Source organism: Ornithodoros turicata, chromosome 4 (assembly GCF_037126465.1).
Source record: "Ornithodoros turicata isolate Travis chromosome 4, ASM3712646v1, whole genome shotgun sequence".
Lineage (NCBI taxonomy): Eukaryota > Metazoa > Arthropoda > Arachnida > Ixodida > Argasidae > Ornithodoros > Ornithodoros turicata.
In genome coordinates, this window is record NC_088204.1 from 3,181,121 (window position 1) to 3,196,952 (window position 15,832).

The 15,832-nt window shown below is 44.3% G+C and overlaps 1 protein-coding gene across 4 annotated transcripts; it reads right to left on the reverse strand.

Moving 5' to 3' along the window:
- Positions 1 to 1,373: 1,373 nt before the first annotated feature.
- On the reverse strand, positions 1,374 to 15,775 carry LOC135390682 (membrane-associated protein Hem-like). 4 transcript variants are annotated; one of them, XM_064620495.1, is made up of 25 exons: positions 15,580 to 15,775; positions 15,085 to 15,195; positions 14,914 to 15,006; positions 14,780 to 14,836; positions 14,462 to 14,695; positions 14,264 to 14,401; positions 14,109 to 14,157; positions 13,433 to 13,545; positions 13,129 to 13,323; positions 12,226 to 12,570; positions 11,419 to 11,624; positions 11,078 to 11,210; positions 10,583 to 10,842; positions 9,735 to 9,866; positions 9,554 to 9,669; positions 9,363 to 9,465; positions 8,759 to 8,889; positions 8,578 to 8,675; positions 8,349 to 8,442; positions 5,352 to 5,434; positions 4,476 to 4,553; positions 4,331 to 4,351; positions 3,705 to 3,789; positions 2,637 to 2,747; positions 1,374 to 2,557 (listed from the first exon to the last, which is right to left on the reverse strand). In XM_064620495.1, exons 1-25 carry the CDS (start codon positions 15,682 to 15,684, stop codon positions 2,256 to 2,258), a joined length of 3,393 nt encoding a protein of 1,130 aa, XP_064476565.1. In that variant the 5' UTR covers positions 15,685 to 15,775; the 3' UTR covers positions 1,374 to 2,255. The 4 variants fall into 4 exon arrangements, with proteins under 4 accessions (XP_064476565.1, XP_064476564.1, XP_064476566.1 ...); XM_064620494.1 differs by having other exon boundaries at positions 10,583 to 10,854; XM_064620496.1 differs by lacking the exon at positions 4,331 to 4,351 and having other exon boundaries at positions 10,583 to 10,854.
- Positions 15,776 to 15,832: the final 57 nt, after the last annotated feature.

Here is a 15,832-nt window from a genome sequence, read left to right on the forward strand (position 1 = left end):
GCGTGTACCACCACCGGAGAGAGAGTATAATTATAGGTTCTGATAATCAGGCTCAGCCTCACTCACCTCTCACTGTATGTATTAGTGAATGTTGCTATTATGTTATCTTTCAGATTATGTAGGTCTGTTGTCATATCATTTTATGTAGACAGTAATAATAGCTGTTGTCTTTTGTTTTCAGATTACCCTGGCCCCCCTATGCAGCGTATGTATTAGTGAATGGGAGTTTGGATGTTGTTCTTAATATTAGGTTCTCTTTCAGATCATTGCTGCTACTGCTGCAGTGAGTCATCCGGCAATCATCATCATCAGTGAGTCATCCATGCTGCAGTGAGTCATCCATGAGCAATGTGACGAATGCTGATTTTATGTTATCTTTCAGATCCGGACGCCCTTAGGGGGATAATTCGAGAGGCTCTCATTGAATCATCATTACGTTTATTAAATATGGAATAAAAATATTCTCTGTTGCAGAAATGTGTACTGGCGTGAAGGTTTTTCCGCTGGGGTTTTCTCCTTCATGCAGATTGGCAACTCAATTGGCAATCCCCAGCACCATTGGCTTCAATTGGCATTAATAAAATATTTTTTCGCTTGTACAAATGTGTATGTCTGTTGATTGCATATCTTAAGTCGTGAGGAGGAAAGTATGCTGTGTTAAGTGGGGTAGGAAAACTCCCCTCGTTTGGGGATGCAATAAATGATGGTGGAAAGGGAATAAGATGCATTTTGGTTGGTGGTTATGTACTTTGCATGTTGATGCATGTTCAACGCGAGAAGGAAAGCCATTTGTACTGGTGTTGCCCCCAAGAATGCAGAAAGGGGAAAAAAAATTCGAAGGCATTGTTTGATCACTATTAGATGCCCGGAAAACAAAGCACGTGTCCCGCTGAAAAACTGCGTCTAATTTTACATTTAATTACATCATGTTAATTACATTTATATTTTTTAATTTTTTGAGCATTTTTATTTTTCCACGAATAATGAGAAAAACCTGAAGGTATTTTTCGCCTGGAAAATAAAGCCCAAACGCTGCTGGGTAGCTGCACATAATCTAACACAAATCTGGGCATATCTATTTTTCCGCAAAAAATGGGAAAAACAGCAAGTGGTCAGTGTTGGTGTTTGTTGGGCTTGGGTGGTTAGTTTTGTAGGTAATCCTAGTTTGTACAGAAAACATTCTTAGACAATCATACAAAAATGCTTCACGAACTAATTCACTTCAAGCATGCATTCACATTAGATTTTGCGAGTCATGCCCTATGAAGGTCACACCTTTATGTAGGTACTAGGTAAAATAATAAATAATATTAATTGCTTCAAAAATAGATGCGTGCATCATACTATTAACGTGCAAAAATATCCACATCACGTACAAAGTGCAATTTGTTTATTGACCTTTTTTAATTTAGGTTATATATATATAAAATGCTAGAACTTATCCAACATGTGAACATGTCTGCTGGCTGCCTGCATCATTCATAAATTATAGGAGAAAAAAATTGTCTATTTACAATTAAACATGGCATTGATCACCTCACTTTACCTCTATAGTTCCAACCAATCAAATAGGCTATCAAAAGAAGTAATATCTAACTAAAATGACAAGTTAACTATGCTAATCTGGCAAGTGAAATGGCCTGACATCCCAGAATGCAGCATGGAGCTCCAAAACACCACAACAACGTTCTATGATGTGCAGCGAAGGTCCGTGACACCCGCAACAAAAGTGCATTGCACCTTCAGGGTGATGTTACATTGTGCCTTTTCAGGGTCCTGATGCTTACAGCCCTGTGTTACTGGGTTAAATACGGTATAACTCATTTTGTCCCCAGTTTCCATTAGCATCACTGTGGACAAAACAAGCCAAACAGAAAATTAACTTTGTAAAATACAAATTCAGCCACCAATACAGGCACTATGCACTGCACATTCACCATTGCCGCTTGGCATCTTATTGTCCACCTAAAATGTGAGAAACCGGTTTCGATTTCAATTTTCAATTTAAAAAATCCGCTTTACCGCGCTTACATCGCCAGAGTTTGCAGCTCCCAAATTTCACAAAAATATGAAACCCCCCTCCCCCTAAAAAAACACAAGGGTCTATTCGCGCTGCGGTTCGAAGATGCGTAATGCACGTAAGGTTCGTCCGCAAACTTTCTCAACCGCGCCAACGATGATCGGCGGAGCTCCGCGAAGCTTCCTCGACGCCCGGCGACGCTCCGCGCGAGAGATACAGTACAGCTATTCGAAAATCAAGCTTCAACCTTGTACACAGCGTGAGCGGCGTTGCGGAGCAGCGCGTACGGGAAGCACGACTCCAGCAGGTCCATCGTGAGGAACGGCGACTCTTCGACGATGAAGTGGAGCAAGAGGAAGACCGACTCCCTCGCCGTCTCCCGCTCCGCTTCCTGACCCAGCCTCAGGAGACTGGAGGAGGCCAGCGCTAGGAACTCCTTGAGACGGTCCTCGATGTCTCCCTGCCCACAAAGGGTGAAGAGGGATCCTGCCAAACCATTGATGGCTTGCGCGAGGCAGTGGATGTTGTTGCTGTGGGCTGTCACAGAGAGTGGGGGGGTGGGGGTTAAGGTGGGTGGGGTTACGAGTCCCGAGGGTTTGGGTGGCGGGTGCCTTACCTTCCATGCTCGCCTTGTAGACGGAACCCTCGCTTCTGGCGAGCTTGGGGAGTGACACAGCAATGAACACCATCAGCAGGCAAGCTATCTGATACTCGTCCTCTCCCAAATCTGTGCCATGCAAAAAAAAACAACAAAAAAACAGATGGACATGGTACGTCAGAGCGATGGGCTCGTATAATCTGGACTGGAATATTATTTGCGGATATCGCAGAAACACTGCAGTAAAAAAATTTGTAAATTTGTAGTAACTTTTTGTAAACGTAGTAATCTAAATGTAGTAAATGTAATGTAAAAAGTAAATGCAAATTTGTAAATGTAGTAATGTAAAAGTAAACGTAGTAAAAATTTGTAATTTTTTTAAATGTAGTAATATAAATGTAGTAGATGTAATGTAAAATGTAAACGTAAAAAATGTAAATTTGGAAATGTAGTAATGTAAATGTAGTAAATGTAAAAGTAAATGTAGTAAAAATGTGTAGTAAAAAAAAAAACACTAGTAAAAATCCTTTCGGGAACTTTGAAGTAACGTACCGATATTTGGAGCAGAGTGCATTTCACTGTGTGTCTTAACCATCGACAGTAACATCATTTGCGAATGACATTCTTTTTTCTTCGTGTAGCTCGATGAAACACGAACGAATGCGATTCAATTTGCCACGTGTCAGGTGTATCATTAAAGCTGTTGTGACACCTTGATAGACGTGGTTCATTACACCATGCACACATTGTACTACACTCCAGAGTACCGAGGAAAAAAAAAGAATTATTCTTCGTATTTGGCGAAACACGAACTTTCAACACGTGCCCGAGTAAAGCAGAGACGCTTCTGTTACTCACTTTCACTGTACAGCTTGGAATGCAGGCCCACGTCGGTGCAAAGAACCGTATTTTATGTTTATCTGGGATGCTGTGTCGCAACCCCCTTAATTTAATTCGTTAATGTAACAACCACAGCAACCGTGGCCATGTACTACGAGACTGTCCCTTTAAATCGAACGAAATAAACGCTGCCTCGCACCTGCTGCAAGTCTGACAACAATGGTGCAAAATGATCGGTTGTCTCACCATTCTTTTGTGATCTGAGCGCTCCAACCAATGCAGGGTCTACCTTGCAGAGAATTCCCGCTGCTGACGCCATCTCGCTCACAATCTGCAAAACATCGTTGCGTCACAACAGTTCAACATTTTGCAATATTACTTTTTTTTTTCTGCAGATGTAAGTGAGGTGGCTACATCTAGTTGCATTAGTCATTAAAAAAAGAAAACACACACACACACACAGACATTATGGTTAGGTACGTGTCTACGATATCCGATAAAGAGGAGGATATTGATCTAGGAATGTTGTGAGTTAGCCTGTCACAATATGACAACAAAATTTGGACAGTGTCATTAATGCTACCATGTTCTAAATGAGAACGCAAAAAAAATGTGCGCGCGGGTTGTCCGGAAATTAGCATCACGCAGCAGCGTGTACTTTACCCGTCTGCGAACAGTGATCAAAGAACGACACGTTTTTTCAGTGACACAGTGTAGTATGCACAATCCAGGTCACTTCCAGCAACCAGCAAGTGCATGCGATTGAGCCTCCGAGCTACAACTAACTAACTAACAACCACTAATCTAGTGCTGCTACCAGGATGTGCAAGCATAGCTTTGTGCACAGTTAACACAAAGAAAGAATGGCTGACCTGCTCTCGAACGTTTTCGAGCTGAAACAGCATCAGTTCATCCGTTGAGAATAACAGGAAGACACTTGCCCTTGCAGTGTAGTACACTGCCCTTTTAAAAGCACATTGCACTCTGGTGTAGGTAACGTGAATTACGATGACTTACGATTGAGTCTCCATTTGAAATGTGATGCTTGAAGTCCACGACAGAACTCAACAGGAATGGAATTCTCATAGATAAGACCTGCAATGTTGTTTCGTTTCTCTCTCAAAATGTTGCCGCCTAATGTCCAATTACGGCAGACAATCGTTAAAGCACACCTACTTGTCATTATGTAATTATGTATTACACTTAACAAAACATTTGGCCATCACTGACCACCAAAAGGGAACTTTGTTATTTCTTCTAAGATATGTTATTAATATTAGTACTGTTGTCCTTATTATGTAGAAAGCGTTAAAATTTTTAACGTACTGGTTATCAAACTTCTCACTGCCTATATAATTGTTGTTGTATCTTAATTAGATTTTTTTGTATATTGTTGCATCTGGTTAAGCTTAGTCAGTACTTGCATATATATGTGGTATAAAAAGAATGCCAATTCTGTTATTCCTATAATGGCTGGACAATGTAAATGAAGGAGGAGCCATTGTCAAGCCTGATTGGCTTTTGGCCTCCCATTAAGGAAAAATAAACTAAAATTGAAATTGAAAAATGCTTAATATACTGCAGCGCGCTATTGGCTGCTGAATTGGCACTTTGCCAAGTTCGTTTTCAGGTTTTACTCGAAGTGATGTTGATGCAAATCGGGGGGTGAAAGCGGGTTTTACCCTAAAATACTGCGGCCTATATATACGGGAATCATTCATGTTAAACCTCGGACATTTGGGACTCCGTAGCGAACGACCACTTGGAACGCGACAGCCACAGGACTCACGAAGCACACAACATCGTACGAGACATTCAAATAGCTGTAACGATTTCAGTGGGACACATTTTGTACTATACGGGAAGGTATACGGGAAGATGACAAGTTCTTACATCTCTCAATGCTTCTTGCGCCAGAGCTCGGAAACACAGGATCACACCAATGATGGTCATCCTCTGCAACACGCTGTCTACATCTAATATGGCAGAACACAGAGAAAAATTAATGCGAGTAATGTAACCCTTGACTCTACCGTAGAGCTAATGATAATGGGTGCATGTCCCCTACTGATAGTATCACACACGTGGTGCTTGGTACAAACAGTTGTTTACTCTGAGTCACAGTTACGTCCAAGAACACCTGCTGCACCGGTGCCGCATAAGCCACATACACAGAGATGGTAAGTTGTATTGACACAAACATTTTAAAGGAGCAATGAATGCCCATTCTTGCGGAGGAGCGATGACCGTAGCTAACACCCCTGACACACGGGCTGATTCAGTGTCACCTGAAGTGAAGTGCACTTCAACCAAGCGAATGTCACTTTCACTAAGTGCTTGCTGTTACACGGCTTAGGTAAATGTCACTTACTTGAGTGTGTTCACCACACTCTCAAGCAAAGATGGCAATTACGATAGATAAGAATAAACGGTGGCAAAATTTTTAGGCGCAATACCTTCCTCAGAATGTTTTTCTTTGGTTTAGAAACACTTCCTGCAAGTCTTCTTCCAACATTAAACAAACTGGCCTCAAATGCGAGCCACAACAAAGATGGCGACCGCCGAATTGCCGGGACCGCGAAGTTGTCGCGGGCTGTTAACGAGAGTAGTGACACGTTTTTTCGGCACGACGTCACACCGCACTAAAATAAAATAAACGCGCTGTTGAAAATACTTGTCGAAAAACATTGTGGTGCCCTCACTTTTAGTCAATATTTTTACCTGTACCACAAAGCCGCAGACAAGTGAATAAGTCGTTAGTGCGCTTTCAGCCAAGTGTCACTAAGAGATGTTGTGTGACAGCATACAAACAACACTAAGTGCAAGTGTCACTTGTTGAAAGTGACACTAACTAGTCCGTCTGACAGGGGTATTACCTTTAGCACGGGAGAGAGTCCTTTGACCTGCACACTCTCTAGAAAGCTCTCAGGCTCCTTCAGAGAGCCCGGAAGTGAATCAGCGATGAGGACATCGCTGCAAGCAGTGCCACACTGTGTCTGTGGCAGACAAATTTTCAGTGGGACCTAGCACTTGTTTGTTACGCCACACCGATTTCATTGCCGGGATATTGGGTATTTGATTGAGTCGTGCCGTACTGCTCGTGGTCGGTATTTGGGAGTGTTTTTGTGGATTGAATTGCACGGTGACCAGCAGGGGTTCGAGCAGCGCTAATTGCTCCTTTAATACGTAAAAACGATGCACATACCGGCAATACTTTAGCGTCTAATAGTGGAAATAGAGGAGAGTACGTGGTAAAAAAACAATGATGGAATTTGAGGTTCTACATCCCTCCAGGCCTCCAATTTCCACCAAACTTTGGGGACGGGGATTCTCTAGATGCGAATATATATCGGAAGTCACATTCACACGTTCTAGGCTGTACAGCGGCTCAGCAAAGATTACGTGACTCGACAGCAATTCGGAGGGCGTGCTGTGCCCTCTGGTGGAGGTGGTGGGCGAGTGCCCCCTGTCTGTTAAATGATGCCCCTTTTGCGAGTCATCGGTAAGCTGTGCCAGCGTGGCGTAATCGGTCGGCACACTTGAAACCGCAAGTGAGGGGAGCAGCGTTTATTCCTGCCTCTTGCTTTTTCAACATCTGCCTACCGACTTCTCTATCCACAAGGTTTGGTGAAGAATTGGACGGGATGCCGGCCCTCAGATCCCCGAACCTAAGTGCACGAGCAACGGCTTTCGTGTGCAGTGCCACAAGATATAGCGGTACTAGTGCCCCAGCATTGTTAGTAGCTTCTGTCTGCTGAACATTACTAGAGATGCAAAATTTCCGGAAATTTTGGATCGTTAGAAAAAAAAAACGTCTTTTTTCGGGGGGTTTTCCGAAAAATTGGAAAAAATGGAAGCAAACGCGGTTACTGCTGAGTCGAAGCATTGCCGGCCAAGCCACAGCATACAATGAGCTAGAAACCTTAGTTAGTGTTTACCCTCTAGGCATAAATGCGGAGCAGAGCATCCCATGAGACTGCTTTCTCTACTCAGCGACAGGTAATTGGAACGACCCGTCCACTCCGACCAGAACTCAGCCATTATGTGAACGCGATGGCGATCGCTTGGAGCAGCCAGCTGGAGCTCCAAGTTGGTGGTTGCTGGCGGATTAGAACGCATTGAAGGCACGAAAATTTACATTCTTGAATTTTGTCGCCCGGAAATTTTGGTCAATTATTTCCGGAGACGAGGAAAAAAACGAAAAGAACTGTTTTTTTTTCCCCAAAAATTTCCGGTTTTTTTTCCGGGCCTTCGCATCTCTAAACATTACTTCAACGAGAAGAGCTCTACAAAAACACTAGAGAAGGTTGTACAGAAGGCAAAGAAGATGCAAAACAAGAAAAAACACGAAGGTAATGTGGAAGCAGGACCATGTCAAAGCATATGCATCCCAGGAAACACAGGACGGATATATTGGGTGGGAAAAAGCTGAGGCGCACATTCTACAGAGCATAGACAGATAGGATACAGAAAGGAAGAAACTTGTGTGCAGCCCTTACTTTGGGCGATCCTCGGTCCTGTTGGCGGACAAGGACATTGAGACACAAAAGAAAAAGAGGAGGAGTAGGTAACCCATGTCAATCATGTCTGACAGATCAAAGAAATAGGCAAGAAGAAATCAAACACCAATTTGCATTTCAAAGGCACGCTCGGAAAAGAGAGAAGATTGTATAGAGCTGGCGAAAGAGAGAGAGAGACAGAGAAAAAGAAGATGGTCGTAAACAGCTCAAAGCATCTTAAAGCAACAAGTGCTGCAGCGGTCTTGCAAAGCGAGACACTGCAGCAGACAACTTATCGTATCCTCGTTAGATCTGAAACGACTGATTTCGACTGATTTCAGATTTTACGCGACGATATGATTAAAGACAGTCTCACGAAAACGTCACTCACGTTGCAACTTTCGGAAGAGCTCCTTCATTTGCTCGGGCTTGTCGTAGTTCGATCGTAGTTCCATGAGGATGTCTCGATTTTGTACGACAATTTTCTGAAATTATCAGCGGCATGAACTAGAACCCCCAACATAATATTGAAGCTTTAACACTAATACAAGTTAAGATGCTATTTGGCATTAAGTTCAGCCATTATAAGTTTTTAATGACATTAAACTAGTGTGTCTCACCTTGAGTTCGTTAACCTGGCTCGCAATGTGCCACATCAAGCTCTCGTTCAGAAACTTCATTCCGTAAGGACCAATCAGTTCGGCTAGCGATCGCAGCTCTGCAAGGGAATGCCGTCCCGTAACCGCATCCGTAACCATAGCCGCATCCGTAGCCAGTTTTGTTCTCGCACTACGTCCTTACCGTTGACATCGGAGAACTCCTCCGCGGTAAACGGCACCTGCCCGTCGTTGAGAAGGTTGACAAAGGCACTCTGGAAGGGCGAGTAGCAGATCTGCCCCGCTGTCACCTTTCGTAGCAGAACTTCCAGGTACCTGAATTTCAATTGAAATGTCGTGACATCTTCGTAAGTGCTCCTAACTAGAGCCTGAAGTATTCGGGAAATATCTTTTTTCTGAATTTGGGGGGGCTAAAAAATCGGGTCAATAAACGTGCGCTCTAAATTCGTGCGAATTCGGGTGGAAAAACTTCCGGTACGCTAAATTCGGGGAGAAATTGGGCTCAGTTATTCAAACTAACTGTACCGGTTCGGTACAAACGGTGACGTAACTGCATTTGCCGCCAAACAAGTTAGTGTGCATTCCTACGGACGTCTCGGAGAGGGCAATTCGCCGGGTAAAAAATCGGGTTTCACCCTAAAGAGCCAACCTTCAATTTGGGGTGCAAATTCTGGAAAGAGTCGGGTTAAACCCCAACACTTCAGGCTCTACTCATAACCTGTCACGTTACGTCCGCTCATCACGTGTCGGGTCACGCTCACAAGGAGCATTCAAAGAGTATTCCTTACCAGTTGGTGTAAAGCGTAGCGATAGTTTTGTCGCCGTGACTGTCCTGTGCCTGCGTCTGTTGCAACAGAACGTTGTTGAAAACCCGCGTGATGTCGAGGTTCACTGCGGAGAGCGACACTGAAGATTAAAACTACAAAAAATACAAAATACAAAAAAAATACACGACAGGTGTCGAGTTTGACGACAATACCGTAATTCTCGATGCTCTGGAGCACGCTCATGTACGCCTGAACACTCGACAGCAGCTCGGAAGGCTTGGCAATTTCGTTGTTGTCCGGGTTGTACATCACCATGCCCACCAGTGCCCTGCGGGACGTGCCCGGTGATTATCGGTAACAGCACTCGCAACGTCATCAGCGTCGAGAACTCACTTGTTGAAGCGGTTCTCCAGGTGTTGCGACAGGTACTCTCTGGGCGCAAACGTGTGCTCCCAGACGTGGATCGTGCTGCAGTAGTTGATCGCAAAGCACAGCTCTGTCAGAGCCATGTGCAGTTTGTCCATCCTGAAGAAAGTTGAAGGTGCTTAGTGTGCTACTTAATGCTCTATCAAAAAAATGTAGGTACTTACGAACACCCAGATCACGCGACACCATATCCCTCTACCGTCGTACAACGAGGAAACTAAGCTTCCGGCAGTGTTTATGTTGTAGGAGTAGTGTCAGTATCTACACTTGTCTAACAGCTTCATGGATAATGAATAGTACTAAGGAATAATAATAATACTAATGCTAATACTAAAGGATGAGTGCAGATAGTACTAATGCCGCTAAAGTTGCCACGGGCATGTTACCACACAATATTTTTTTAAATGTTTTTTTTTATGTTTTATTTTTTTTTAATGTTTTGTGGCAAAGAAAGAGAAAGACCACGCTCCGCGGAAGTGTACATTGTTGGAAATCCCTCGGTGAGGTGTCCAACGAACTCTCTCCACGAAGCGCTCTACAACTTTTCAATTGACATCCCTGCCTCTAAACCAATATTTTAAAAGTTAACTAATTTCTCCTATCCAATTGATTAATTACGCGAATGAAAAGCTACTCGCAACTACGATATGCAACAGCCAACAACCCTCAGCTGGTCCTTTTTTTTTTTTTTTAATATTGGTGAGTGCTAGATGGGACATCCTGTACAATATGCAATTACATTAGTACGTAATAACACCTACTTCAATTCAATACTGGCTAACGATACAAGACAATACCAAAGAAACGTCGCTCACGTGAACAACTCCTCCCGCGTCCTCCGGTAACTCTCTGCTCCCGGGCGATCCCGTTCGCTGGGAGGGGGTCGGGGCTTCTTGTCCCGCTTCTTCTTGTTCACCACATGGGCTATCTGCGGAGCCACGTGTTTGGGAAGCAGTCGGTCGCTGAGCATGCACTGCTCGTCGCAGATGGTCGTGATGATGTTCTTCGCCTCTTTCGACATCTCGTCGAGGAAGGCGTTGACCAGGGTCAGGCTCCGGTCTCCGATATGGTGGCGCTGCGGACAAAGCTTGCAATACTTAATGCATAGAGCCTCGTGTTTTAGGGTAAAACCCTCTTGGTAAAACCGAGAACCGGGTAAAAACCCTCATCTTGTGTGTTCTTTTTTTTTTTTCAACCTTTTTTTCTCGCAACATTAAATCCGTAAACATGGGAGAAACACCGTCGAGACACGCCATCGTATTTGCAATTTGGGCAAGGTGTACGGAGGTGTTTTTCTGAGCACTACTCACTTCTTCTGGACAAAGCTCGTGCGTGCAATTCATGAAGTGGGAACAGATAAGGGGAAACGCTATGATGTATCGCGTCTGCGCTGGGAACTCCAAGCACAGGTGGAACTGGTCTTCGAAGATACGACTGAAGAAACTGCGAAAAAAAAAGAGAGCTTTATAAAGTGTCAGTGTATACTATAGTGTCAATTACGGCAATCAAAGACTAGTTAGTATCATAATTATAATGTTAGTGCAATTAATGTATTATGGCAATTAAATTGCAAATTACAGCATCGTGGTAATTGTAAAATTATAACAGATCCCATTAAGTGCGTACTAAAAGCACGTAACTCGAAGCGTACCAGAAAATGGAAAGGTCCGAAGTATCGACGACTACCCTGTCTAGGTAGTCCACCATCTTGGTGTGAAACACTAACGTGTTCATGAGAACAGCGAGCTCGGGATGTTCTCGCAGGCTGAGCGGATAGCGCTGAGCACTAGCGTGCAGCTGCAGTCGAAACCAGTCGAGGCGCAGGCCGCGCAGGTCAAGGGTCTGCTTCTCTTCGACCTGGTGGTTAATTACGAGGAAGTTAAAGCAAAGGCACGACCTACTAGAATATAGCGACCATGTCATGCGGACCCCTTCCCAGCACCGCACTCGGAGGCCAGTGGTGGCGCTACTCATCGGCTCTGTTATTGGTTCCTCAATTTGTACAGTACTCTGTACTTTAGCTTACCTTAGTATTTTTGTACAGGCGGTGGATGCCCCACGAGAGATGCTTCTTTAAGTTGATTATCATCATCATTCTAGGCGTTTTCATGGGAACTGTTGCTGTCGTCTGCTACGGTAATCGTGCGTCCGCTTCTGCGCGTTCAAAATTCAAATTTCCATCGTCCAATCGTGATGCAGATCTTGTGGGCCGATGAGTAGCGCCCCGTGGTGGATCGTGCGGACGGGCTCCTCGTTGGGTTTGCCGATTACGCTATAATCTACAGGTTTTCCCTGCGATTTTAATCCAAGTGCCAGCTAAATTAATCCATGTCCCATAAAGTTTGCATGGCACACGGATTAATTTCGATGGCACTTGGACTAAAATCGGTGGGAAAACCCGTAGTAGGTCGTGAGCAAAGGTACAATGCAGGTGCTAAACCACAGACAGAGACTTCACCTGTCGTGGTCCCAAAGCTCCGATGGTCGCACACGCCGTGGAAAGGAGAGCAGCGTCTTCCTCGGGAATGCCAGACAGTTGCTGAAGCAGAAGGTTCAGGGCCGGAGCATCAAAGCCCGCCAGGTATTGCACGTAGTACAGTTGGAAGATCTGAGCATAGCGCCGGACCAGCCCGCGGAGCTCTTCCATGTGGAAGAGCAGTTCGGGGAGCTGGCGGTCAATCAGGTCTTCTCCCTGAAGGCTCCGCGACCGTGCCGGAGTACGTGTTGGAGGGTTCTCGCAGTGTCGGATCAACCAGCAAACTTCGTCACGAGCCAAGGACAGGCCCATGAAGACATAGAGGGCCTGCGACAATGGTAAAAGCATTATTCCCGAGTTATGAGTAATAAAGGTAACAAGAAAAATGATAACGTTGGCAAATCGCTTGCGACTTCAAAGCCCTCGTTCGATTTACTGGTTTTCACGGATACCTGGTTTACCGAAATTGGCGACAAATTCTCTGACACGTCCATTTAATTGCAGTAGTTACGGTATGTAAGCTACCCCGTATTTCATTTCAGGCTTTCGCACTTCACGCACACATACACCTAGACAGAATTACCTAATACTGACTGATCACTCATTTGTGTATCTTTACTGCGTAAGTTCTTTTTTTCCTTTTTTTTTCCCGTTGACTGTCACAAGCCTCTTGGCTTAGGCAGGCCTGTTTTGTATTGTTTTTGGTTTTATTGTTCAACATAAACGGTATCGTTACTATTATTTTCGCGTCGTAATATGCCCATCAATCTCTGGTGGTCCGTACTACTAACCACCTCTTAACGGTACAGGTAAGCTGAAGCAGTCAAATCCAATTTTATCCGACCAACTCTTTTTTGAGACAACATTCAAAAGATGAATCCTTACCTTGGGTCCTAAAAGACCGGGCTGTTCCGCCAACACCAAGGCGAGCTCCTTCAGCGCAGATCGGAGGAATTTCCTTCGCTCCCGATGCACCAGTGGAGCCGTCTGGAGGGCTGCGCTGAAGGCTTCCTTCACTTCAGAAGCCCTCTTTCCGTGTCCCTTGAGGCTTTCGAAGAACTGCTGGGCATACGCGTGAACCTGCGCACGTGCATCAACAAGTTGTGTGAGGAGGGCACTAATTGATTGATTGATTGATTGATTATGTGTTTAATGGGGCACTAATGTCAGTTGTCAACGAGAGGCTCACCTGCAAGACTTCATCTCGGAATAGCGTCACGGCCCAACCGTTGGACAGCGCCCCTTGAAACAGAGCTTGAGCCGGTGGCTGTTGCAGGTATGGATGAATGAGCAGGAAACCGACTGCAAAAAAAAAACAAAAAAACGTTAATGTGTTAAGGTTAATGTGTTAATGTGTGCGGCGTAATGACATGTGCATGTTAAGTGTCTGTGACTAATAGTTAAAATTATACTGCTTAAAATTACTAATAATAGTTAAAATTATCACTGTCAATCAATCAATCAACAGTTAAATTATCAATAGTTAAAATTATCACTGAAGCAGTCATCCATGTTTAACGGGAAAATAGTGTCGCTGCTCCAATTAGAAACAGACATTCGATAGATGCCTCTTCTTGAAGGCTAAAGAGAGTCCAGTCGAAAACAAGCAAACAAATGAAAAAGTTTTCAGCGAAAGTGGCAACAAAATAGCCAGCCTTACTTCACACATGCCCTGTAATTCAAAATCCATTATTTATCAATAATGGCAAGCACTTGCGGCACTACACATTCACTGCTACACAGCTCCGTGGTATCTACATATCACGTAAATGCAAACCATTACCATCATTTGCAGTATACGTTGGTAGATATATGAGTATTAACTGGAGTGTAGGCGCAGAACATAGTATGACCTATTGACGTACATATGATCCAACGTTCCATGGTTTCCAGAGACAGGTATTCGCACGGCATCTGAAACAAAAAAATTGTTGAAACCATATACATATTTAAATTTTTGATTTAATTTTTACACATTTAAAAAATGCTCAGAATTAAAAAAGAGAGAGCGAAGTATTACCGTTTCAGTCTGTGCTGGTGTCAGCATCTGCGCAGGAGCCACCAGAAGACTCAGCATCTGACTCTTGCGCCAGTCATCCGCGGTGAGGTTCCTCCGTGGGAAAACTTGCTGCAGTGACATCAGCACCTGGAACAGCATCTACGAAAAGAGAAGCACAGACGTTATGGCACCGTTTTGCCGTCTAAGACGCAGCCCCACCTTAGAATGCGGCACAAACTCGTCCGACAGCTTCTTCAGCGGCGGATCGTACTCAATGATCATGTGACCCAGGCGCGGAAAGCTGTTGTCACTGTGGCCGTGCGTCATCTCGTGCGCGGTGTTGAAGAGGCCGAGGACGGCCTTGCGGTCTTCGACGCGTGACAGCAGGATCATCAACGTGACGTACGACACTACCAAGTCGAGGTACCCTTTTGCTATGTCGAAGTTTAGGGCCTGCAAGTGGTACGGCGCTAGTTACAAATGAACTCGAAATTCAGCCCGATTAAACCTAATGAATTTCATGGACATCAAGCTCACAATGTCAAGGTGAAGTTGGAATGAATCCATCGTAGTAAGGAGTTCGTTGACATGGTCCTGGAAATAATGGTAACAAAAGTACCATGTACAACAAGAGTGCTGACAACAGAATTTTTGTAACGAAAGAAGCTTACTCTAAAGTCGAGGAGGTCAACAAACGTGTAGTAGTATAACGACAAAGACTTCATAATATCCTGTCTTATACTGTAAACCGCCGTTAGTTGTGCCTGCAAATAAGTGTACAACAGTATCACGTTACGGGCATGTAATACATGCGCGTCAATCTATGTGCAATGTATACTAACGCTGTTTCCCCGGATATCTATGTTGGGAAAGCGCCGGACGACATGCTTGATTGCAGACTCCAGACTTTTGTCCGAAAGAAAAGACGGCTTGGACTTTGCGTCTCCACATGCCTGTTTCAAAACGAGAACAGGCAGCTTTAATTGTGACGAGTAATAGCTAGTGTAACGTGACAATTTCTGCTCGAAAGAAGCTGTTTTTTTATTGATCATGAAGCTCAAAGTTTAAAACGCGAATTTAGCAACAGGGACACTTTAAAGCGCCTTCTGCTTGCGGTATTGCATTCCGTAACTACCCGATAGCGCTTCATAGACACCCCTGTGTTATCATAGCGTTAGACACTTCCACTGCGCTATCACTTTATTGTACGACTATGCGTTATGCAATAACAGATATGTATGTCAACCTCGTACATTTCAACGTCAAATTGTTCGGAGGGGTGTCAAAAATATTAGCCCTAGGAATAGAAGTAGGAGAGTCCGTAGTCCAAAGCTTACCTTCTTGATGTTATATATTCTCGTGAGCATTCCAATGCCACGATCATTTAATATGGTTAGCTTTTCAGCTATTCTCTGCTGAGAAACTTGCAGAGAGCGAGCCATTGCGGCTTTTTGAGGCACAAAATTACTAACGAGTTCACATCCGGACCAATGATTCAGACGCCATGACAACTCCCAACCGCGTAGCCGTAGACACAAAACTATCCAATAAAATCCGAACTATAGACTTCGGTCCCCCTAGCGTGGAAAA

Coding starts and splice junctions, on each gene's coding strand:
- LOC135390682 (XM_064620494.1), bottom strand. CDS start 15,684: ATGGCTCGCTCTCTGCAAGTTTCTCAGCAGAGAATAGCTGAAAAGCTA. Junction 14,402..14,461: donor AGTTTGTGCCGCATTCTAAG/GTGGGGCTGCGT, acceptor CTCTTTTCGTAG/ATGCTGTTCCAGGTGCTGAT. Junction 11,625..12,225: donor GAGCTTTGGGACCACGACAG/GTGAAGTCTCTG, acceptor ATTAACCACCAG/GTCGAAGAGAAGCAGACCCT.